This window comes from Megalobrama amblycephala, linkage group LG10 (assembly GCF_018812025.1).
Source record: "Megalobrama amblycephala isolate DHTTF-2021 linkage group LG10, ASM1881202v1, whole genome shotgun sequence".
Lineage (NCBI taxonomy): Eukaryota > Metazoa > Chordata > Actinopteri > Cypriniformes > Xenocyprididae > Megalobrama > Megalobrama amblycephala.
In genome coordinates, this window is record NC_063053.1 from 687,032 (window position 1) to 711,342 (window position 24,311).

A 24,311-nucleotide genomic window follows, 5' to 3' on the forward strand; every position below is an offset into this window, starting at 1 on the left:
CTGACACTTATTGCATTTAAAGAGGAATGTCTGAAGAATAAATAATGATGAAACTAGAAATGTATCTTGTTTCAAAAGAAGTGCATTTAAATTATAACTCTCTGAGTAGCAAAAATCCACTGAAAATGGCACATTAACTTGCTCTCAGAAGAGTGTTTATAAGAATCTCGCCGGGGACCCCTGGTTGATTTGACACGGAAAAGTAATCCATTTAAAGAGGAGTTTGAGGGCGGGACTATCTGTTTGTCCAGCCAATGGAAGACGCTACTAATTTTTGAGGTATTGTGCTGTTGTGAGTGTGAAGCACACCGTCAGTCACACAAACACACACTGAGTTTTGCTGTAGGCGTAACTGTAAGAGAACATCATCACACACGATGTACACATTAACATTCAAAATCTATAACCAAACGAGTCTGCAGAACTCCAGGTGATTAACCAAATAAATAAGTGATCGTCTCACATCATGCTGAAGAACATGAGCATCAAAGCAAAAACACACAATCTACTGTACACACACACACACACACTGTCAAACATCAGAGTTTTTGGCGCCTTTAGCATATGACTTAAAGAACATGAGTGGAGTGTGTGTGACACAGAGAGAGAGAGAAGATCAGACTGCAGCTGGCACACTGACCCACTAACACTACAGCTCACACACACATCTGTTTCTCCCTCACACACACACTCATCTTAGCTTTCCATAGACATGATGATTTTTATACTGTACAAACTAACAAATCCTTGTTTCATACTGACAAGAACTTCAGATATTGCCATGTTTGTTTTGTCCCCATAATGTAGGGTTTACCTGAAACACACACGCGTTTCTCTCTCTGTGAAAGTGTCTTCCCCTCCCCCTCCATACGTCTTTTCTAATTCCCACTGTTCTTGACACACACACACACACACACACACACACACACACACACACACACACACACACACACACACACACAGAGAGAGAGAGAGAGCTTCTCTTAGTCATGCTTAAATGGGAAGAGCCTATATTTGCCTTGTCTAAAATTAAAGCATTTAAAAATAGGTTTAGTTAGAAAACTGCATTAGTTCAGCCAAAAATAAAAATAATATCTGTCACTACTGCACTATTTCAACCTCAAAAGAGTCCATAAAAATATAGTTTGACAGTCATGTGTTAGCTTCACGTGAAAAACACAGCAAAAGGTCACTGCAAGGTCTTATTAACTTTTGCATAATTCAAATACGCGCCTTTAGACGTCAGTGATGGAAAATCTCTCTGTGTTTACAGCAGTTCCTCACACAAACACTGACTGCTTTTTAAAGGCTTCATCTTAAGAAAAAGAAAAACATTTTCAGCTTTCTCAGAGAAAGTGACAGGAGTCTGTAATGGTAAACTGCTAACATTGATTGTAAATTAATTGCCTAAATTATTACATTATTTGCTAACTGCATTCTTTAAATTGTAATGTTGACATGCATTTTCTGTAAAGCTGCTTTGAATAAATGTGAATTGAATTGAATTGAAGATTCAGAGAGTGCTCATTTTAGGGTTAACGACTGCTCTAATTCATGTTTAATGTGTTTTATTGATCCATTGTGAACATGCAGAACCAGGAACAGAATGAGAATTGGCAGAATTTCCCACTTTTTACCATTAGTTGTTTAGGAATAATCATACAACACTGTTTAAAAGTTTGGGGTCAGTACGATTTTTCTTTTTTTAATTCTTTAATTCGGTCTAAAGTAACACTAAAGACATTTATAATGTTGCAAAAGATTTCTATTTCAAATAAACGCTGTTCGTTTGAACATTTAATTTATCAAATAATCCTGAGAAAAATCAGTTTCCACTGAAATCTGAGCTGTTTTCAACATTGATAATAATCATAAATGTTTCTTGAGCAGCAAATTATCATATTAGAATGATTTCTGAAGGATCATGTGACACTGAAGACTGGAGTAATGATGCTGAAAATTACACTTTACTATATATTCACATAGAAAACAGCTGATTTACATAGTACAAATATTTTACAATTTTTACAGTATTTGTGATTAAATAAACACAGCCTTGTTGAGCATAAAGAGACTTTCTTCAAACACAAAACCAAGCCCGGACTTTTGTACAGTATCGTATATCTGCCCAACTTCCTCCTCATTTCTCAACACCAAGTGTTGTTGGGTTTACATGTTCCCTGTAAGTTCATGTCATTTTCTATCAAATTTCCCTGTAATTTTTCCTTTCACACGTTTAATTTCTAGAGGATTTTGTTCCACCTCCACCCCCTCAGTTTCCCCGTCCGCCCACAGGCCGTGGGGGTGAATTACCCAGCAGCCCCGGGGCTCACAGTGGTGCGCTGAATGACAGCAGGGATCTTTGGGTGGCAAACACATTCCACACATACCAGAGGCGGGGGGTCAGGGGCGCTGCGTGTCATCATCGCTGCGGTGGGCGGGGCATTAAAACCATGTGGCATTCCAACTTCTGCTGCTCAAGGAATGTTCTGGGTTCTGTATTGATATATATATATATATATATATACATATATATTTTAATATTAGTTTTATGATAAACCATGTAATGCAATTCAGTGATGATTTAGAGATGCACAAATAAACTTTGCTCAAAAGACTGCTGGTTCACTGCCGTTTTAACGATGTATGGATAATCAAGTAAAATTGCTTCAGTCCAGCAAATATTCCTTTTGAAATATTACCAATGATATAAAAGTTCTTCATTAAAGATTTCACAGCAAAAAGACGAGCTGAAGGTGGTCATTTTCAGAGATGACACAAAAAGGTCTTTTCCTGCTAAAAACAAAAGGCATGATTGTGTACAGCAGGTTTTTCAGGTTTTGATCATGTTGATAATTTCGAGGTCTTTGCACACCAAATATGATACAGTAGTGGCTGTTTACTCACTGTTTTATTCCTATTTACTTGTGCTTCAAATGCAAAATGTTTGCAGGTCTTCCAGGCTTCACTCGTTTAGTCAGAAAATGCTTCTAAAATGTAATCTGTGTTTCTAACCATCAATAAAACATATGATGTCCATGTGTTTGTATCTGTTGCTACACAACTGCAGGGTAAAAACAGCCACCACGCACTTATCTATAGTGTTCCCTGGAAAGGGTTTCTCAAATCACACGTGTGAGGTCATCATAAAATCACACAAATATGAGCCTAACGTAGTGGAGGTGTGAATGAATAAATCATAAAAATAAATCAAAAATAAACTCCTGATATAATTTAAGAACCAATTTCTATGTAAGCATAGAGACGACGTTCGGAAATATGCTCTGGTCAAGTTTAATTACAGCTTGATTATTTATACAACGGCATAAAAAAGGAACAGAACGGAAATGAAGAGCAAGAGTTTAACTGTCTTTAGGAATGCTGATATTATCAAACCAATTTTACTTTCATTTTACAGGATTGTTTCTGCAGACTAACCAACAGAACATCACAGAATCAATTCAGTCCATTGCTAATACTCACTGATGTTGGTGCTGTTGTTTTCCCTCCAAAATGATGTCACTTCCTGTACGATGATGTCATCACAGAACTGCCTTTTTAGTTGTAGGGATTTTACAAAAGACTGAAAGGATGTAAATAAAGATAAAACAGAATTGTAAAGAAAACATGCTTAGTTCAAATTTTTTTTTAAACTATTTTTTAAATTGAAAAATGAAGAAAAACAAAAAATGTTTATTAATAAATTGTCAGTTTTTCATGGTAGAAGTTGTACTCTAAAAAACACTGGGCTCCAATTTGGGTTGTTTTCATAATGGGTTGATTCATTTTTACTGTAATACAAATTTTTATTTTTATTTTTTTATTTTTTTTACTTCATACATGAATTAATGTTTACAGATTAATTAAATCCTCTAAACTTTTATTAATTACTCCACACAACCACTGGTCTATCATATTTTATATGAGGTAACACAAAAATGACCCAAACGGCAGGTTGTTACGTCTGACCCAGGAACTGGGTAACACAAAAACGACCCAAACACTGGGTTGTTACATCTGACCCAGAATCAGTGTAACACAAAAACTACCCAAACGCTGGGTTGTTACGTCTGACCCAGGATCCGAGTAACACAAAAACGACCCAAACGCCGGGTTGTTACGTCTGACCCAGGATCGGTGTAACACAAAAACTACCCAAACGCTGGGTTGTTACGTCTGACCGAGGATCAGTGTAACACAAAAACTACCCAAACGCTGGGTTGTTACGTCTGACTCAGGAACTGGGTAACACAAAAACGACCCAAACACTGGGTTGTTACATCTGACCCAGGAGCTGGGTAACACAAAAACGACCTAAACACTGGGTTGTTACGTCTGACTCAGGAACTGGGTAACACAAAAACGACCCAAACACTGGGTTGTTACGTCTGACCCAGGATCTGAGTAACACAAAGACTACTCAAACACTGGGTTGTTACGTCTGACCCAGGATCTGAGTAACACAAAGACTACCCAAACGCCAAGTTGTTACGTCTGACCCGGGATCAGTGTAACACAAAAACTACCCAAACACTGGGTTGTTACGTCTGACCCAGGATCAGTGTAACACAAAAACTACTCAAACGCTGGGTTGTTACGTCTGACCCAGGATCGGTGTAACACAAAACGACCCAAACGCTGGGTTGTTACGTCTGACCCAGGATCAGTGTAACACAAAAACTACCCAAACGCTGGGTTGTTACGTCTGACTCAGGAACTGGGTCACACAAAAACGACCCAAACACTGGGTTGTTACGTCTGACCCAGGATCTGAGTAACACAAAGACTACCCAAACGCCAAGTTGTTACGTCTGACCCGGGATCAGTGTAACACAAAAACTACTCAAACGCTGGGTTGTTACGTCTGACCCAGGAACTGGGTAACACAAAAACGACCCAAACGCTGGGTTGTTACGTCTGACCCAGGATCAGTGTAACACAAAAACTACTCAAACGCTGGGTTGTTACGTCTGACCCAGGATCGGTGTAACACAAAACGACCCAAACGCTGGGTTGTTACGTCTGACCCAGGATCAGTGTAACACAAAAACGACCCAAACACTGGGTTGTTGCGTCTGACTCAGGAACTGGGTAACACAAAAACGACCCAAACACTGGGTTGTTACATCTGACCCAGGAGCTGGGTAACACAAAAACGACCTAAACACTGGGTTGTTACGTCTGACCCAGGATCTGAGTAACACAAAGACTACCCAAACGCCAAGTTGTTACGTCTAACCCAGGATCAGTGTAACACAAAAACGACCCAAACACTGGGTTGTTACGTCTGACCCAGGATCTGGGTAACACTAAAACTACCCAAACACCGGGTTGTTACGTCTAACCCAAGATCAGTGTAACACAAAAACGACCCAAACACTGGGTTGTTACGTCTGACCTAGGATCTGTGTAACACAAAAACGACCCAAACACCGGGTTGTTACGTCTGACCCGGGATCAGTGTAACACAAAAACTACTCAAACGCTGGGTTGTTACGTCTGACCCAGGAACTGGGTAACACAAAAACGACCCAAACGCCGGGTTGTTACGTCTGACCCAGGATCAGTGTAACACAAAACGACCCAAACGCTGGGTTGTTACGTCTGACCCAGGATCAGTGTAACACAAAAAACGACCCAAACACTGGGTTGTTACTTCTGACCCAGGATCTGGGTAACACAAAAACGACCCAAACGCCGGGTTGTTACGTCTAACCCAAGATCAGTGTAACACAAAAACGACCCAAACACTGGGTTGTTACGTCTGACCTAGGATCTGTGTAACACAAAAACGACCCAAACACCGGGTTGTTACGTCTAACCCAGGATCAGTGTAACACAAAAAACGACCCAAACACCGGGTTGTTACGTCTAACCCAAGATCAGTGTAACACAAAAACGACCCAAACACTGGGTTGTTACGTCTGACCTAGGATCAGTGTAACACAAAAACGACCCAAACACCGGGTTGTTACGTCTGACCCAGGATCAGTGTAACACAAAAAACGACCCAAATGCCGGGTTGTTACGTCTGACCCAGGATCAGTGTAACACAAAAACTACCCAAACACTGGGTAAAAAAAATAAATAAATAAAAAAAATAAAAAAAAAAGACCCAAAAGGCTCAACCAAGGATTTGGGTAGAAGAAATAACCCAGATTTTTTTTAGAGTGAAATGCAGCACTCAGAGACATGACAAACATAACATCTGCTTAAACCAAAGTAATGAAATTCACCTTTTAAAAGTGTTTTGTATTTCATGACATTTCAACAGCCATGAGACATATGATGAGGATGTGAAAGATTCCTGCTCAAATAGTCATAAAATCCCCTCAAAAGCCCCTAATGATAGCAGTGCACCCATCCAGCGGTGCAGAGCTGCAGATGCAGTGATCTACAGGAGTGTGTGTGTTGAATGGGGCAGATGAAGCTCCAGCCCTCTGGTGCAGATTGGGCGGCGTAGCTGCTGGGTGGAGTCACGCAGACAAATACTCACACTTGTAGCTGTGAAACTCAGTTTGCTCTCCCCGCAGAGCCGTGTGGATTTACTACCAGAAAACCAGCCTTTATTTCTGTCTGCTGAGTACAGCAGATTAAAAACACAAGAGGAATCTAAGCGCTCGCTCACCGTCTCGACTGTGTGGGTTCGAATTTAAGGACCTCTAGGGTTTTTTCTGCCTTTATTTTCATTTTTAACTCTTTGGAGAAGACACAAAGGAGGATGGGTGCTCAGTTGACTAAAGGTGAAGCTACAGTGGACGGAAAAGCCGCGGCTGATAAAGCCAATGGTCAGGTGAGGATCTATCACAAGCACTTTTATGACCGTGGCATCTTATCAATATGATTTTTTTCTCCGTTTAATGATCCAACAATTAGTTTTTAACAATTTAATATTGGAATTTGTGCTACATTTTTTGATAATCTGACAACAATCATCTCAGTTCTGAAGGAAGATTTTCTAATTTTGTGAAATTAGGGTGGAAAATCTGTATTAAAACTCGCTTTCTTTGAGTTGTTTTTAAGAAATTTGTTTTCTGAACCCATTTTATTTGGTTTAGTTAGAGACTCTGTGCTCGTGTGATGGCGCTGAAACTGGCAGTAACCCCAATTGAGAACAAAAGGTTGCAGAGCTGCATGCAAATGATGCAGAGCGCTTCTGCTGATCTGCAAACAATGCAATGCATGTGTGTGTGAATGCATGGACCATTCCTCTGCTACTTCATTAATAATCAATCTACCCATCCCCCTTAATGCATATGCACACTTCCCCCTCCATATGTAATGAGAGAGCTGTTTTCTTTATTAATTAACTTGATACATTATTTTTTATGTATGCAATTTAAAGACCCCAGTACTTGCAGCGAGTCAGTGACCGTATCTCAGGGCTGTAGAGCTCGGTCAAAACATCACCCGAATGGCTATAGTTGTCCAATTTCTAGTAAATGCATGAAAAAAGAGGTGTTTTAGAGCCAGACTGTCTCTTAGGTTGCTGTCTCCCTTTTCTTTGTTCTGTCTGGCAGTGGCTGGTTTTCTAAGCTGTGGGTTATATTTAGTGGAACAACATTGCCCCTAGCGCACACAGTGTGTAATTGCATGATGTACTTCTGCTTTTGGGTTTAACTGGGTGTTGCTTCAGTCTATAATGTAATTATATACAGCAGTCCTCACATTCCTCACATTCTTTTCTGCCTGAAAAACATACTAATTTCTAGGTATTCTCGAACATGCAGTAATTAATATCTATTTTAGCTATTTTAGGGGTTTATGTATGCTATATTCTTCTGATATTGTTGTATTGCAAGGTTTAATTCTACATAACATTGAAGTGTTTTTAACCATATATATATATATATATATATATGCATATGCATGTATGTATGTATGAATATATATATATATATATATATATATATATATATATATATGCATGTGTGTATGTATGTATGTATGTATGTATATGTGTGTATATATATATATATATATATATATATATATACATATATGTATATGTGTGTGTATATATATATATATATATATATATATATATATATATATATATATATACACACACATATATCTGTGTGTGCACCAAAATGCATTTGGCTTATCTACCCTCTTTCTGTTTTTCTCTTCAGGAAAATGGCCACGTGAAAACCAACGGTGACGTATCCACCAAGCCAGATGGAGAAGCCGTGGCAGCAGACGGAAATGGAACCGCGGAGGTTGCCAAGGAGGAGGAGGTGGCCAAGACGGAGGCGGGAGATGGCATCGAAGCCGCGCCTGCCACCGAGGGAGACGCCACCAAATCCGACGGTGAAGCTGCAAAGGAAACCAAGAAGAAGAAGAAATTCTCACTGAAGAACTCCTTCAAATTTAAGGGCATTTCCCTGAAGAAGAACAAGAAGGGAAGCGAGGAGGCAGCGGAGACCGCGGCCACGCCCACCGGCGAAGCCAAACCCGAGGAGGACGGCCAGGCGGCTACGGAAACCAAAGGGGAGGAGCCGGCTGCGGCAGAGACCAGTGAGACAACGGCACCTGAGGCGGAGGCGGAGCCAAAGACAGAGGCGGAGCCACAAGCAGAGGCAGAGCCTAAAGCAGAGGAGGAGCCTAAAGCAGAAGAGCCCGCCCAGGAAACAGAAGCCACGCCCACAGAGGAGACCACAAAATCTGAGACCCCCGAGACCCCCGCCCCTGCTGAAGAGACCACGCCCACCACAGCTTCGGACCCGGAGCCGGCTACAGAGTGACCTCACCTCACTGTGGCAACCTAGACTGTTTATCTTTATCCTTTTTTTTTCTTTTTGAGATTGAAATATATAAATATATATATAAATATATATAAATATATGAGACTTGAGCCACAATCTTAAAGTTACAGCAATACTACAGAGAATCTGAGTTCTTTCACCACCTTTGCTGATAACAGTCTGACCCGTGTCGCGCGTCAAGAGCGTTGCCGGGAGTCGGGAACGCTCTGTGTATGGATTGGAATGACTGATGGATTTTCCGCCTCAGAGGAAGAGCGGCGGATGGAAGAGCGTGGCTCCCTGTTCACAAACTTTTCAGTCATTTTTCTCTTTTAAACTTCATCCGATCCTTGATTTTTCAGGGCTGATGAGTGAAATGACAAATTGTCCTTTTAGGAGTTGGTTGAAGGACGATGTGAAAACTATACAATAAAAAAAAAAAAAATAAAAAATAAAAAAAATCTTTTTAAGAAGTGTTTAAATAGCTCTACATTCCAATTTTTAGCCCTGAAAACTGTAGGGTGTCAGAAGATCTGGGCGAGTGAATAGGTTTTAGTCTTTTAGTCTGTTTTTAATGATGTTTTACAGTTTTAATCAGATCTAGCTACACATTTCAAAGTTTACGACAAAGGGGAATTAAACCACTGCTTTTATCAAATATATATTTTTGTTCTGTTAAGTCTCTGTACATACATTTTCTGACTCTTTATTTTGCTAACATTTCCAGGTGTTAATAAGATGTTGTACGATTAGGCCAAATAAATGTTTGACCCCCCTTGTGTTTGCTTGTTTTTCTGAAATGAAATATTTATTTTAATATCAAACACCTTCATCTTCACAAAGAACATGTTATACTGATATCAGACTGATTTTTTTACATTGCCTTATCAAAATAAGTTAAGCAATTTTCAAGAAGTTACACAAGATTCAACTTTAGTTGTATTATTAAGTCAGTTTAATGTAATTTAAGTTGAAATGACTTAAATATGCAAGTTGATTGTACCTAAAATTTGAATGCAGCAAATTTTATAAGTGTATTTTGTCGATGAGGTCCAACATTTTTCAAAATATCATCTTGTGTTCCACAGAAGAACGAAATCATAAAAGTTTGGAATGACATGAATAAATGTTAGAATTTACTATAAATGATGAGATTTTACAAGCTTTCAAAAATGTTTTGATCAAGATTGGTGCCTCTTCTCCATGGCTCAGGATTTGGTCTCTTTATCTGCTCAGGTAAGTCAAATAAACACTCCAGAAGCAGCAGGTACAGCAAACTTCAGATGCTGAAAGTTCTAGAAGTTCTACAAGTTTATAACGCACCACCTGATGCTTCCTGCAGATGTAATACTAAATACATGTGGAGTTTTTTGAGTTTTAAAACTAATGAACATTGACATTCATGATAATAAAGAGGAATTTCCTGCCCCAATTAAGATCCTGTTGGATGAAAATACTCTGTGCAGATTATGAAGATTTCACCAAATGTGTGACCCTGGACCACAAAACCAGTCATAATTCACACGGGTATATTTGTAGCAATAGCCAACAATACATTTTATGGGTCAAAATAATAAATTTTTATTAGGATATTAAGTAAAGATCATGTTCCATGAAGATATTTTGTAAATTTCCTACCGTAAATATATCAAAAATGTATTTTTGTGAGTGATATGCATTGCTAAGGACTTCATTTCATCAACTTTAAATGGACAATTTATTTTGCACCCTCAGATTCCAGATATTCAAATAGATGCATCTCGGCCAAATATCGTCCTAACGAACCATACATCAATGGAAAGCTTATTTATGATGTATTTTAAAAAACTGACCCTTATGACTGGTTTTGTGGTCCAGGGTTGCATATATCACTTTCTCTAAATATGTGAATATAGAGTGCCTTGTTATCTTGAATGATTTTATTAGCTCTAAATACAGCAGTAAATGGAGTCCAAAGCGTTTTATGATCTCACTGAAGCCTCCTCAGAGACAGTGACCGGCTCCTCCTGCTGGCTCAGGCCAGTTACTGCATTTAATTGGGTTTTTAACTTTTAAATGGTATTATTAAACATGATTTACCCAAGAAAAGTTAATTCAAATATGCAATTTAAAAAAAAAAAACACAGCTGATTTTTACTGAGACATTTTTAATATTCCAAAGGCAAAAATGGTAATCATGTGACTGTTTAATTTGAGAGCAACAATTTATATTGTAACCAATTCATTTCCTGAGTTAAAACAGGGTTTCTACACATTTCTACTAATAAATTTACATGAGTTTTGAGGCAAATATTCATGACCTAACATTTCATGAAACATCTGTGTACAAATCCATCTTCAAATTTCAAATCATATCCATTAACATATATAATTAACATTAGAGATGTACCGATACTACATTTCTCCACTGATACCAACAGCCGATTATTCAGCGATATCTGCCGATACAGATGTTTTAAGGGTTCTGCCTTTTATACCTTCTTTTAAATTAATGATTAAAAGCATTATGATTTAAGTTTTTTTTTTTAGATATTTAAATACTAAGTAAGAAAAGCATTTGTATACTCTTATACTCAAATATAATTATAAATTCATTACAGTCATGTTTACTATTGGAATAGCCTAACAGTTGAGATTTCAGCATTTATTTTTTTGTTGACTTGTAGATGATCTTTGGTCTAAATAAGATTGTGAAAACAAAAAGTATTTATTATAAAGAAATATCAGGCTGAATTTCGACTTCCATTATCAAATAGTTGCAGAAGATATAGAAAGAGAAAAAGATGTTTTTCATAATTATTCACAACAAAGATTTACTGAATAACTGAGTAATAGTTTTTATATCCATTTACATATTATGCTACTGTAATGTAATCTACCCATTCAGTATAACACTGTCAAAGATGCATTTGGCTTATCTACCCTCCTTCTGCTTTTCTCCACAGGAAAATGGCCGTGTGAAAACCAACGATGTCGGCAACTTATTCATATTCAGAGACGCTCCCGACGAAGGCCAGGCGAGGGCTAAAGGGGCAATGTAAAAAAAAATGTGTGTCAAAAGTTTGGATACATTGTTATTTTATGTTTTTGCAAGAAGTCTCATCAAGCCTGCCTTTATTTGATCAAAAATACAGAAAAAAACAGTATTGTGAAATATCATTACAGTTAAAATAATGGTTTTCTATATATACTTCAAAATATAATTTATATCCAGTGATCAAAGCTGAATTTTCAGCATCATTACTCCAGTCTTCAGTGTCACATGATCCTTCAGAAATCATTCTGATATGATGATTTATTATCAATGTTGGAAACAGTTGTGCTGCTTAATATTATTAATAACCTGTGATACTAATTCTTTGATTAATAAAACATTTAAAAAAGTACAGCATTAAAATACAATTTATTCCTATAATTTAAGTATATAAAAATAAAAACATTATATTTCACACTATTGCTGTTTTTGATCAAATAAATGCAGGATGAGACACTTTTTTCATAATGCTGCATAATTATCAAAAATGGTAATATAATAAAGTCATTTCTCGTCACCATTTCGCCAGCTTCATTAACTATGAGAGTTTCATCAAATAGTAAACGGTGTATAATATACATAAATACACTAAATGAATTCAACACTACTTACATGTTTCCTGAAAACAGTGTGCAATCGGATTAAAGAGACAGCTCAACACAATAGGTCAAAGTAAAGTTGTTTACAAATGTGTCTATTTTATTCTGGACGGCAAGGGCAGTGACTGTAACATCGAGTGTATTTTGCAGTATTAAACACCTATTTATACTAAGTTCATAAGCCTCTGAAAATTCTTCAAAAAGAACACAAAGAATGGCCTTCTCAGCTGCCATAGTTGCAACTCATGCGTCATCAGAACAAGGCGTTCAACCAAAGACTAGAATAACACAAGACGTGTCACTCGTATTGTTTTGAATGGGAGAAAGTGTAACGCGCAATATGGCGGAATAAGTCCCGCCTTCTACATAAGAGCCAATCGGCGACTGGTAAAGTCATCGCGACACTGCAGCGGCCGTTAGAAGCTCCGGTTCCTATAGAAACAGTCAGACGCGCGCCTCCGAAATGAGGCACAAGAGACGCGCATTTAGGTCTGCACATGCGCATTAGCTTGATCCAGCATGAAAATACAGGTTTTTTTGTCATGATTCGAGCGTTTGGAAAAAAAATTATGAGACAGTTGTTGTCAGATTTCATTGGTGTTTTCAAATATGAAATTTAATCGAAAGCTTGGCAAACAGCTTTGGAGCTGCATGATGCCCAGGATGCCTGAGAGGCATTTCAAAGATGGCCGCCGAGTGAAATGACTTGTCTTAAAGGGACTTCAACGCTTCAACGCACCACCGTTTCCATTTAAAAAACATTTTGCAACGTTTTGTCGGGGCTGAACGCAGCCCAGGTTTCGAACAGACTGGAAAATCAGACAGCCAATCAAAACTCACAGAACCCATAGCAACGCTTCAGACTGACGGATATGTAAAAATAAAAAGGAATTTTCAATTTTTTGAGCGCTTCGTTACTATTGTACACATTGTCATTATAATTATAATTTTAATGCATTTTGTTTTACTGACCACAATATTATAATTGCTATTTGTCTGAGAGGGGCAATTTTGATTCATTTCAAAAACGGGCAGCGGCTCGAGCCGCCTTCTGCACATGCCTGACTGAAAGGAATGTCCAATTCCATCGGAGACACAGATGAAAGTGCGGATACTGGCCGGGAGAAGGAGGTCACTGAGGCGGGAGATGGTGAAGCTGCAAAGAATCCAAGAAGAAAAATAAATTCTCACTGAGGAACTCCTTCAAATTCAAGAGCATTCCCTGAAGAAGATCAAGAAGGGAAGCGAGGAGGCCGTGGCCACACCCACTGCCGAAGACAAACCAAAGGAAACCAAAAGAGAGGGAGCAGGCTGTGGCAGAGACCAATGAGACAACAGCACCTGAGGTGGAGGCGGAGCCAAAGCAAAAGAGCCCACCCAGGAAACAGAAGCCACACACACAGAGGAGACTACAAAATCTGACGAGACCCCGCCCCTGCTGAAGAGACCACACCCACCTTGATAGTCGCTGAGGCTACCCGGGACCAACGGAATCGAATCCTCGTCACTGTAATCAAGGTTCATTCATATTATTTTACATAGAAAAAAGAAGCATTTGCTAAACCAATTACAGAAAATGTGCATAGATAAAAGTGATAAAAAAAACAATAACTAAAAGCTGACAAACAAGCTGTTAAATCACATGAGTCATGTTCAAAAGTGCAATTAACACATAACCACAAAACAATTTAATATTATATAAATGTACAAAGTTACAGCATGTAACTATGCTAATGAACTTGGTGGAAGAATTGATTATTGTTATTATTAAAATATCATTATTTATTCAAAATTGGTGTCTATTAAAGCAATAAAACAATTAAGGCTGTGTGTTAGTGAACATTAGATGAGCTCTCAGCAATAATACAGGATGACAGTAAATATCTATGATAAATAAATATATCAGCCACTGCAGTCACATTTATAAAGAAAAAACGATGAGTGTGTTTTAAAATTAATAAATACACTTACGAATATCTCACATCCGAGTACAAATCTAAAAAAAAACAAAAAAAAACACGTTTCAGTGAGTGAAGAATATTGAATGAAAAATAGAAAAATGTACTTCTGTAGAAAAATGTACTTACCAGTCTGCGAGATCTTGTACTGCTCTGGAAATCCGTACTCACTGCTCTTTTTGAATATTTGGACATCAGCAACTATGGAAACAGATATACAATATTCATCATCATGTGGGAATTTGCTTTGTCAGTCAAATGCATGACATAAATGTTATTCATGTTCTTCAACAATTGAGGACCAGTTGAGACTTAAACTCTTTCTTCAGTCAATCTTCTCACAGCGATGTGATTTCTATATCTTTATGACAGGACATTATATTGTCTGTCTCCAATGTTGTGGTGAATTTAGCTGCTAATAAGCACTCCATCTCAAATTGTTCCATTATATAGAAAGATTTATTCATAGATTAAGTTGAGACAACATACTGTACTTGTATTTTTTGGTGTAATACACTGTTTCAGGACACTCAGCAGATTGGGTGCAAATGTAGTACTTTTAAAATGTACTGTTATTTCACCTGTCTTTAATATTCTGCCTATTTGCTCTCCACAGAGTTTGTCCAGTTGGTTCTTCAGAACGGATACAGATTCCTTTACATTGTCAAACGCCAGGATGTTATTAATCTCCTTGGGTGAGGCTGTGCACTGATAGAGTGCAGAACAGGAAGAGTAATTCTGCAATTGGAGAAAAAAAACTTTAAAACTAGAGTCCAAACAGAATCAAAAACACTTTTCTTTTTTTCTTTACCTGGAAGAAGTAAACGTGATCCTCTGTCTGTAAAAGCGGCTCCAGTTTACGGTTCTCCTCCTGTAGTTCACAGATCTCCTTCTCCAGTGTCTGTATGTGATACTCTGCATCTTGTACCTCCTCATTCTTCTGAGCTCTGATGTTCTCTCTCACCTCAGCTTGTCTCTTCTGAATGGAGCAGATGATCTCACTGAAGATCTTGTCGCTGTGCTCCACTGCTGCCTGTGCAGAGCGCTGTCACACACACACACACACACACACACACACACACACAACTTCTGACATTTAATAATAATATCCAGCCTGATCCCATGATAAGAACATAACTGTGGAGTATACATACATTTTTGAAAATATTCCTGCATCACAGCAGTATCCAGGTTAAAAGGGCATACCTTAAAAAGGTCCAAATTTTTCTTAGACTGCTGAACCACCTTGTCTCTGTCATTTATGAGCTGTAAGAAATCCCTCCGTTTTATTTTCAGTTCCTCCTGAGGATGATTCACAATCAATAAGAATCATGTTCTTTATGCAGTCAGTTTATTTGCATTTGTACATGAATCTGCTTTTCATGATCTTGTTTTTTCAATAAAAATTACGTTGTATAGACAGAGCAGAGCATCCGTGTTTACACCGGCTCAATATTGGCCAAAGCTGGTCACATGATCAGCACGATGCATGCGTGTGATGCTGACACAGGAGCGGACCAATAATGAGTCCTGGAAGTGTTGAACTGTCTATACCATGTAAAACAGTGTAGGAGAGTGTAAGGGAAGAGAAGAGATTGTTGAATAAAGTGGTTATTTTTGTTTTGTTTTTGCGCACAAAAAGTATTCCTCGTCTTTTCATAACATTAAGGTTGAACCACTGCAGTCACATGACTGTTTTAATAATGTCTTTAATACCTTTCTGGACCTTTTCTGGACCTTGAAAGTGTTGATTATATTGCTGTCTATGGACGAGTCATAATCCTCACGGATTTCATCAAAAATACGGGTGTGGAACAACACAAGAGTGAGTAATTAACAGTGCTGAGTATTGACAATTTTCACAATTCGATTCGATTAATATTCACATGCTTTAGATTTTATTACGATTTCGATTCGATATTGATTATTTTGGATGTAGTATTTCAGTTACAGTACATGGCAAATTTTCTAGAGGGAAAAAATCTCTCAAGTAATGCTGTAAACTACACATGAGAGTCAGTCAGTTGGTACTACTGTAATAATATTGAAGGTTAAATAAACTTATTTATATACAAACTGTCATGATCCTTGTCTGTGTTCCCTGTATATCCTCTGTTTGTGCACCTCATGTTCCCCTGCTGCTCCCCTTGTTTGTTACCATGGACACTCATTGGACCACTCATTTCACTCATTCCCTGCAAAGTTTTGTCTAAGTGTTACAGCTGCAGTTCTGAGCATTTCCTTGTTTCATGTTCCCTGGTTTTTCTGATTCCCTGCCTGTTTCTTGGATTTCCCTGCCTGCCTGTGTGTTTCTGCTTCGTTGTTTGTTTGGACTGCCTTCCAGTGGATTTATGACCCTTTGCCTGTTTTTTGACATCGAGTGTGGACTACCCTTTCAATAAATCCTGCATTTAGATCGTTAGCCTTCGTGTCCCTGTGCAGTTCATAACAGAAAACTTTGCCAACTTGGATCTAGCAGGAGACCTGGTGAGCATTCTTTGTCATATTAACCAAAATGGCCGCCCCAGAGAGGACCATGTAGAGGACTGTATAGCTTACTGCCACCTTGCTCCCTTGGATGAGGTCATGCTAATAGAATGTTTTTAGAGTGGACTGGATGATGACATTGCCCAACTGATGCCAGAGGGAGGTCCCAGCTGGACCCTGGCACAGTATTTGGACTTTGCCCTGCTGCTGTGTGGTTCTCCCTTCACTGTAGGCAACGGGTACTCCTCCACCTCATCCAAACACTTTTTAGGGAGGGCAGCACCAGTGGCCATGGAGCTTGGCCCATTACAGTCACCAGCATGGCCAGTTCGGAGGAGTGCTAGCCCTTTGTTATATGTACCTTCCCGTCCTGTAGTTCCTGCATCAGTTCACAACATGGCTCCCACTTCAGAGCCAGTTCACAACATGGCTGCCACTTCGAAGACTGTTTACAACATGGCTGCCATGTCAGTCTCCAATCGAGATGGCCACCATTCCTGAGCCAAGTCAAGTCACAGTTGATCTTTGTGAATCCAGTCACGTCTCCGCCAACCCTCCAGAGCCTCATCACGTCTCTGCTGACATTCCAGAGTCTCGTCACGTCATGGACACCAAGCCGGTGTCTACGGACAAGATGGCCGCTCCGCCAGTGTCTACGGACAAAATGGCAGCTCCGCCTGAGCCCATGGATGAGATGGCCGCCATGCCTGAGCCCTCAGCCGAGATGGCCGCCATGCCTGAGCCCTCAGCCAAGATGGCCGCCATGCCTGAGCCCCCAGAGATTGCAGCGCTGACCACAGCCATTTGGTGTGTGTGTGGGCTGCGCACACATCGGTTCCAGTCCTTGAGTCTACTCCAGAGCCCGCTCCAGTTCATGAATCTCCCCCAGAGACAGCTCCAGCCCATGAGTCTGCTCCAGTCCTTGAATCCACTCCAGAGCCCACTCCAGTCCTTGAATCCGCTCCAGCCCATGAATCTGCTTCATTGAATCCGCTCCAGCCCATGAATCTGCTAATGGTGCATAGCTATATTTATCAGAATGTTGCTTTCTAGAGTTCACTTTTCTAGCTGACTAATTAGTTTATATGTCACAGACACACCAGGCTCTTCCATCAGCCAATCACTGCGCACTCCCTCGCCCGAATACTGATCACACACACCTGATCCCCATCTGCACCTCATCACCACGGACCATAGAATCAGCACTCACCTTCTGCCTGTTGTCCGATCTCATTTATACGAAGGACTCTTCTAGTCAATCTCCTCATCCTCTAGAATTACCTACCTGTTTCTACTCCAGCGTGTTTCCCAGTCTTCATGTCTCCAGCCTCCGTGTGTGTGAGTTTGTTCACCTGCCGTCATCTCCAGACATCCGCTCCGCTTCCATCATCCACACCTGTAAGTACAAGGACAGTATCAGTTGCTTTTCTCATTCAGATTGGACCAACACAGACGAGTCACAGCATGAGTTCCTCAGATCCCTTCCAGGAATTAGTGAACCAACTTCGCTGAGTACTTACCACCAATCCATCTCCTGCCGCACCAGCCTTCACTTCCGTAAACACCGCCGTCACTCCTTCTCCTCCGGCATACGCCAGTCCCATGGCCAAACCAGCGCCCTTCTCTGGCTCGCCGGAAGATTGCAATGGCTTCCTACTGCGGTGTTCGCTTGTCCTGGAGATGCAGCCTCACCTGTACCCTGACGATCGCTCCAAGGTAGCATTTATTATTTCTCAACTCAACGGGCATGCACTCCAGTGGGCTGAAACGATCTGGTCACAAGACGGACCAGTAACCCAGTCGTTAACAAATTTCATCACCCACTTCAAGGAGGTTTTCGGCACACCTGCAAATGATTCATCAGCCGGTGAGCAGTTATATCATCTAAAGCAAGGATCCATGTCTGGTAATGACTATGCTCTTAAGTTTAGAACCCTTGCGGCTACCAGCAGATGGAATGAGCAATCCTTAATCACCACTTATCATCAAGGATTGGAACCCAGGGTACGGCTGCATCTCGCTGCATATGAGGATACCATCGGCCTCAAACGCTTCATCCAGCTCTCCATCAAAGTCGCCACTCGTATGCAGTTGTGTCTCAATGAGCACCAGGGCCAGTCACTATACTCACCATTCCTCCTACTCAACAGTCCATCATCCCTCCAGAACCAGGCCACGAGCCCATACAACTAGATAATAATCATCTGACTCAAGCTGAGCGGCAGAGGCGGCTTTCCCAGGGCTTGTGTCTATATTGTAGTACTGCTGGGCATGTCATATCTGCATGCCCCATTCGTCCTCCTCGACCCATGGTGAGTGCCATCCTCCCTTCCTTGAAGAAAATGAAACCACTTGCTACTGTTGTAATCCTTACTGCCGTCAATGCCCTCCTCGACTCTGGGTCAGCCGGTAACTTCATCCCCCTGCTGCTTTGAGTTTCATCTTTGTGGTGAAAAAGGACGGAGGCTTGCGGCCTTGTATCGATTATCGAACTCTGAATAGCATCACTGTCAAGTTCCATTATCCTCTTCCACTCGTCCCAGCGGCCTTGTAACATCTACTCAGTCCTAGGTGAAAAAAAAAGTAAATTTCTATAATATACTTGAAGTGCTCTATTTTCGTGCACTAATTTTGTACTTAATATACAAAAAAAATCATCTTTAGTACTTCTTAAGAACATATAAGTACTCAAGATGAATTTTTAGTATATTAAGTACAAAATTAGTGCACGAAAATAGAGCACTTTAAGTATATTATAGAAATTTACTTTTTTTTTCTCCTGGGGTGCCACTGTCTTCACCAAGGTGGACCGCTGCAGCATGTATAACCTCATTTGGATACGCAAGGGGACGAATGGAAGACAGCTTTTGTGACCCCTACTGGCCACTATGAATATTGCGTGATGCCGTATGGCCTGGTCAACACCCCCTCCGTCTTCCAGGATTTCATCCATGAGGTGCTCCGGGAGTTTCTCCATAAGTTTTTTTTCCTGGTCTACATTGATGACATCCTGATCTACTCCCGGAGCATGGCCGAACATCACCACCACATTGCGGAGGTCCTGCAATGCCTGAGAGAGTTTCATCTATTCCTCAAAGCCGAGAAGTATACCTTCCATCAACCCTCAGTGCAGTTCCTTGGATATAACATAAGCAGCAGTGGCATCCAAATGGACGAGGGGAAGGTAACAGCTATTAAGAACTGGCCCACTCCATCTACAATCAAAGAGCTCCAGCGATTCCTCTGGTTTGCAAATTTCTATAGAAGATTCATCCAGAATTACAGTTCCATTGCATACCCTCTGACAAGTCTCCTCCGTGGTAAGCCCAAGTCTCTGTCCTGGTCTCCAACAGTCAACAAAGCCTTTAACACCCTCAAGGAAGCCTTCACCAGTGCACCGTTCCTCGTGCACCCCGACCCAAAGAAGCCCTTCATAGTTGAAGTCGACGCCTCAACCACCGGGGTAGGAGTGGTGTTATCTCAGCAGCAGGGGAATCCAGCCCGACTCCATCCATGCGCCTTCTCCCACAAACTCAGCCCAGCGGAGAAAAACTACGATATCGGCAACAGGAAACTTCTGGCCATCAAGCTGATGCTTGAGGAGTGGAGGCATTGGTTAGAGGGCGCTAACCACCCTTTCACGGTAGTCACTGACCACAAGAACTTGGAGTACTTAAGGGAAGCCAAGAGACTAAACCCCCGTCAAGCTCGATGGGTGCTGTTTTTCACATCTTTTCTATCGTCCTGGTCCAAAGAATGTGAATGTGAAAGCTGATGCTCTGTCCCATCTTTATCCCTTGGAGGAGACCTGAAGAACCTGAACCTGTTCTCCCGAAGGACATTATCATAAGTCCCATCCAGTGGTCTCAGACCTCCATGCCCTCATCCAATGCCTCTACCAACGCTTCGCCGGACTGCCCACCTGGTTTGCAATACGTCACCAGAACCCAGCGCACTCCACTCATCCACTTGGCATACACATCTTTGGGCATCTCAGGGGCCAATGAAACCCTCTTGCAGCTTAAAGAATGCTTCTGGTGGCCCAACATGGCCAGGGATGTGAGAAGGTACGTCCAGGGATGTCAGAAATGCGCCATTTCCAAGAGCCCTCATCACCTTCCACCTGGTAAGCTCCTTCCTCTCCCCGTTCCCAAAAGACCCTGGTCACACCTAGGGGTGGACTTTATCACCAACTTACCTGCCTCTGACAACAATACTTGCATTCTGGTGGTAATCGACAGATTCTCCAAATCCCGCAGATTCCCCTCAAGGGATTGCCTACTGCCATTGAAACCGCTGAACTCATGTTTAACCACATCTTCAGATATTATGGCATTCCTGAAGATATTGTGTCTGACCGTGGACCCCAGTTCACTTCAAGCATATGGAGGGCCTTCTTCTCCCTCCTAGGTGTGACCGTAAGCCTATTGTCTGGTTACCACTCGCAGTCGAACGGGCAGACAGAGAGGAAGATTCAGGAAATAGGGCGCTTCCTACGTACCTTCTGCCACAGACACGGGAACTCTTGGAACCAGTTCCTGGGTTGGGCAGAGTACGCCCAAAACTCCCTTTGTCAATTGACCACTGGACTCACTCCCTTCCAGTGCATACTGTTACCAACCCCCTCTCTTTCCTTGGTCCAGGGAACCATCGGACATGCCATCCATCGACTACTGGTTCCGAGAGAGCGAGACGGTCTGGGACGCAGCTCACCATCAGCTACAGAGAGCCTTGTACAGACATAGAGAGACTTGCTTTCCTGTAGCTCAGTGGTTAGAGCATGGCAGTAGCAATGCCAAGGTCATAGGTTTTATCCCAGGGATTGGACATACTCAGATACAAATGTATAGTATAGTATAATGCAATGTAAGTCGCTTTGGATAAAAGCGTCTGCCAAAGGCATAAATGTAAATACTGTCACAGACATGCCAGGCTCTCCCATCAGCCAATCACTGTGCACTCCCTCACCCGAATACTGATCACACACACCTCATCACCATGGACCATAAAACCAGCACTGCCTTCTGCCTGTTGTCCGATCTCGTTCATACGAAGGACTCTTCTAGTCAATCTCCTCATCCTCTAGAATTACCTACCTGTTTTTACTCCAGCATGTTTCCCAGTCTTCGTGTCTCCAGCGTCCGTGTGTGTGAGTGTGTTCTCTTGCCGTCATCTCCAGACATCCACTCCGCTTCCATCATCCACACCTGTAAGTACAAGGACAGTATCAGTTGCTTTCTTCATTCATCTCCATAATATTCACCGTCTACTTACCTCCTCTGTTGTTTCATCCTCTGCTGTGTTCTCAATAAAGTACCACCAACTCGCTATCTGTGTCTCTCACCATCTGTCCGTAACATTATGGTCACTGAATATGTTTTTCGCAGGTAAATGTGACGTCACGTGACATTGTTTACAAGCAGTTTTATTGAGTGTTTCCGAAGTTAAAACACTGATTGAGCGATTACATGAGACATGATACGGATTTCAGTGAGTTGTACTGTATATTTTAACATACCTTCAGATGTTCATGCATGTTTATTTCGTGCTGTAACTGGTATTAAAGCGGAGGAGAGGATGATCACATGCTTCTCTTTAACTGAGGCGCTAAAGCGATCTGTCACGCCACATTAAACAGCGCCAAAACGGTATTTATTTTTTTAATCTCATAATAAGATGGACGTCATTTGAAATTTGAGACTTTGCTTCATATCAAAAGTAACAAAGCACAAAGATTAATGTGATTTATTGGATGGGAGGCATTACATATTATTATTACATACATTTTCTACATATTATTATTATTATTATTATTATTATTATACATATTACAAACATATATCATCAACTGAAAACAGAGTAGATTCTTGGGATTTAAGAATCGATATGGGTTCGTAAAAATGAGAATCGATTAAAATCGAGAAATCAATATTTTTTACCCAGCCCTAGTAATTAATGACAGAAATTAATTTTTTTGGTGAACTAACCCTTTAATGTAGTGTGGAAATAAAAATATATGTCTAATAGAAACACACACACACACACACCTTACTTACCTGTTTTTTTGCCATTTCATCTGCAGCGGAGACTGTTTTATGTCCACTGTGTTCATTCCCCATACAAACCACACAAACACACTTCTGGTCATTATAGCAGTAAACCTCCAGAGCTTTATGATGTTGAGGGCAGATCTGCTGCTGGAGATTTGGAGAAGCTTTAACCAGCTTGTGCTTTTTAAAAGCTTCAGACTCCAGATGAGGATGGAGGTGAGTTTGGCAGTAAGACGCCATACAAACCAAACAAGACCTGATGGCTTTTCCTTTTCTTCCTGTGCATACATCACACTTCACATCTCCAGGTCTAGCTGGAGTTTCCAGCTTCATTCCCTCTAACATGCAGCACATATCAGCCAGTACAGTGTTTCTGCTGAGAGCTGGTCTCTGGTTGAATTTTGTCCTGCATTTAGGACAGCTGTAAACGCCTCGATAAAAATCCTGATCCCAGCTCGTATTAATACAGTTCATACAGAAACTGTGACCACAAGAAGTCGTCACTGGATCCTTAAACTGATTCAGACAGATCGGGCAGTTTAAAGGATTTTCAGGATCAAAGACTACTGCCATGTTGGTGTTTTCAATCCCAGTGGAAGATTCACTGTAGAATAACAGGAGATTGGACTCTTTTGAAATCAGAATTGGAGTGGCTCCTATGCACAAGGCTGAATCCAGCTTCTTATTCACAGTGGTGTAATGTAACAAAGTAATAATACTTCGTAACAGTACTTGAGTATTTTTTTGGGAGAATCTGTACTTTACTTGAGTTTTTATATTTCTGTCAACTTTTACTCCACTACATTTCCTAAATAAAATATATACTTTTACTCCGATACATTTCCTCAAATCATTTCCGTTACTTACTCAACACAATCACATGAGAATGCGTATAAATAGTACGAGTGTGTAATCTCGTAGAATATATACGCCAAAATGAGTTTTGGCGTGCTTATGGTACACAGTTTTTCGCGTGCATATGGCGTGTATATGACACGCTCTTAGGTAGGATGGGGGTGGGGGTTTCGTACGTAAAACTCATTTTGGCGTATATATTCTACGAGATTTACACACTCGTACTATTTATACACATTTTCGTGTGATCGGGCTCTACTTACTACAAAATAAAGTCGGAAGAACAGACTGCAACCAAGCATGCGCAAACAAGTGCTAGCAAAACCACGGTCAAACTCATTTTCTGGGTTGTGTCTGTTGCTGGAGCGACTGAGAGTCCACTGTCATTATACAGTACGAGAGCGACCTCTAGAGGCGAAATAAAAACTATCACTGATGCCTCGTAGAGTTTGTTTTGTTTAATGTCACAATTGTTACTATTAAATGAATGGTAACAATCGTGACATTAAACAGTTGGTGTTTTTGTCGCATTAGTTTATATGCATTTGTTCGCTGTTATGCATTCGTTATCCAGCAAAGTT

The 24,311-nt window shown here is 40.6% G+C and overlaps 2 protein-coding genes and 1 long non-coding RNA gene across 4 annotated transcripts in view; 1 reads left to right on the forward strand and 2 right to left on the reverse strand.

Moving 5' to 3' along the window:
- LOC125276414 overlaps positions 1-6,380 on the reverse strand; it is a 30,488-nt gene extending 24,108 nt beyond the window's left edge. For both annotated transcript variants that reach the window (XR_007186662.1, XR_007186661.1), the window contains exons 1-3: positions 6,237-6,380; positions 3,484-3,583; positions 2,391-2,496 (exon numbers count right to left, since the gene is read on the reverse strand). This is a non-coding gene — a long non-coding RNA (uncharacterized LOC125276414). The remainder of the gene's footprint in view (positions 1-2,390; positions 2,497-3,483; positions 3,584-6,236) is intronic.
- Positions 6,381-6,521: 141 nt separating this feature from the next.
- On the forward strand, positions 6,522-9,522 carry marcksl1a (MARCKS-like 1a). Its single transcript, XM_048203847.1, has 2 exons — positions 6,522-6,793; positions 8,136-9,522. The coding sequence occupies exons 1-2, from the start codon at positions 6,722-6,724 to the stop codon at positions 8,745-8,747; spliced, it is 684 nt and encodes a 227-aa protein (XP_048059804.1). The 5' UTR covers positions 6,522-6,721; the 3' UTR covers positions 8,748-9,522.
- Positions 9,523-13,055: 3,533 nt separating this feature from the next.
- Positions 13,056-23,462, reverse strand: LOC125276415 (tripartite motif-containing protein 29-like). Its single transcript, XM_048203848.1, has 8 exons — positions 22,882-23,462; positions 15,545-15,640; positions 15,150-15,383; positions 14,920-15,076; positions 14,468-14,539; positions 14,352-14,376; positions 13,838-13,887; positions 13,056-13,536 (listed from the first exon to the last, which is right to left on the reverse strand). The coding sequence occupies exons 1-8, from the start codon at positions 23,446-23,448 to the stop codon at positions 13,397-13,399; spliced, it is 1,341 nt and encodes a 446-aa protein (XP_048059805.1). The 5' UTR covers positions 23,449-23,462; the 3' UTR covers positions 13,056-13,396.
- Positions 23,463-24,311: the final 849 nt, after the last annotated feature.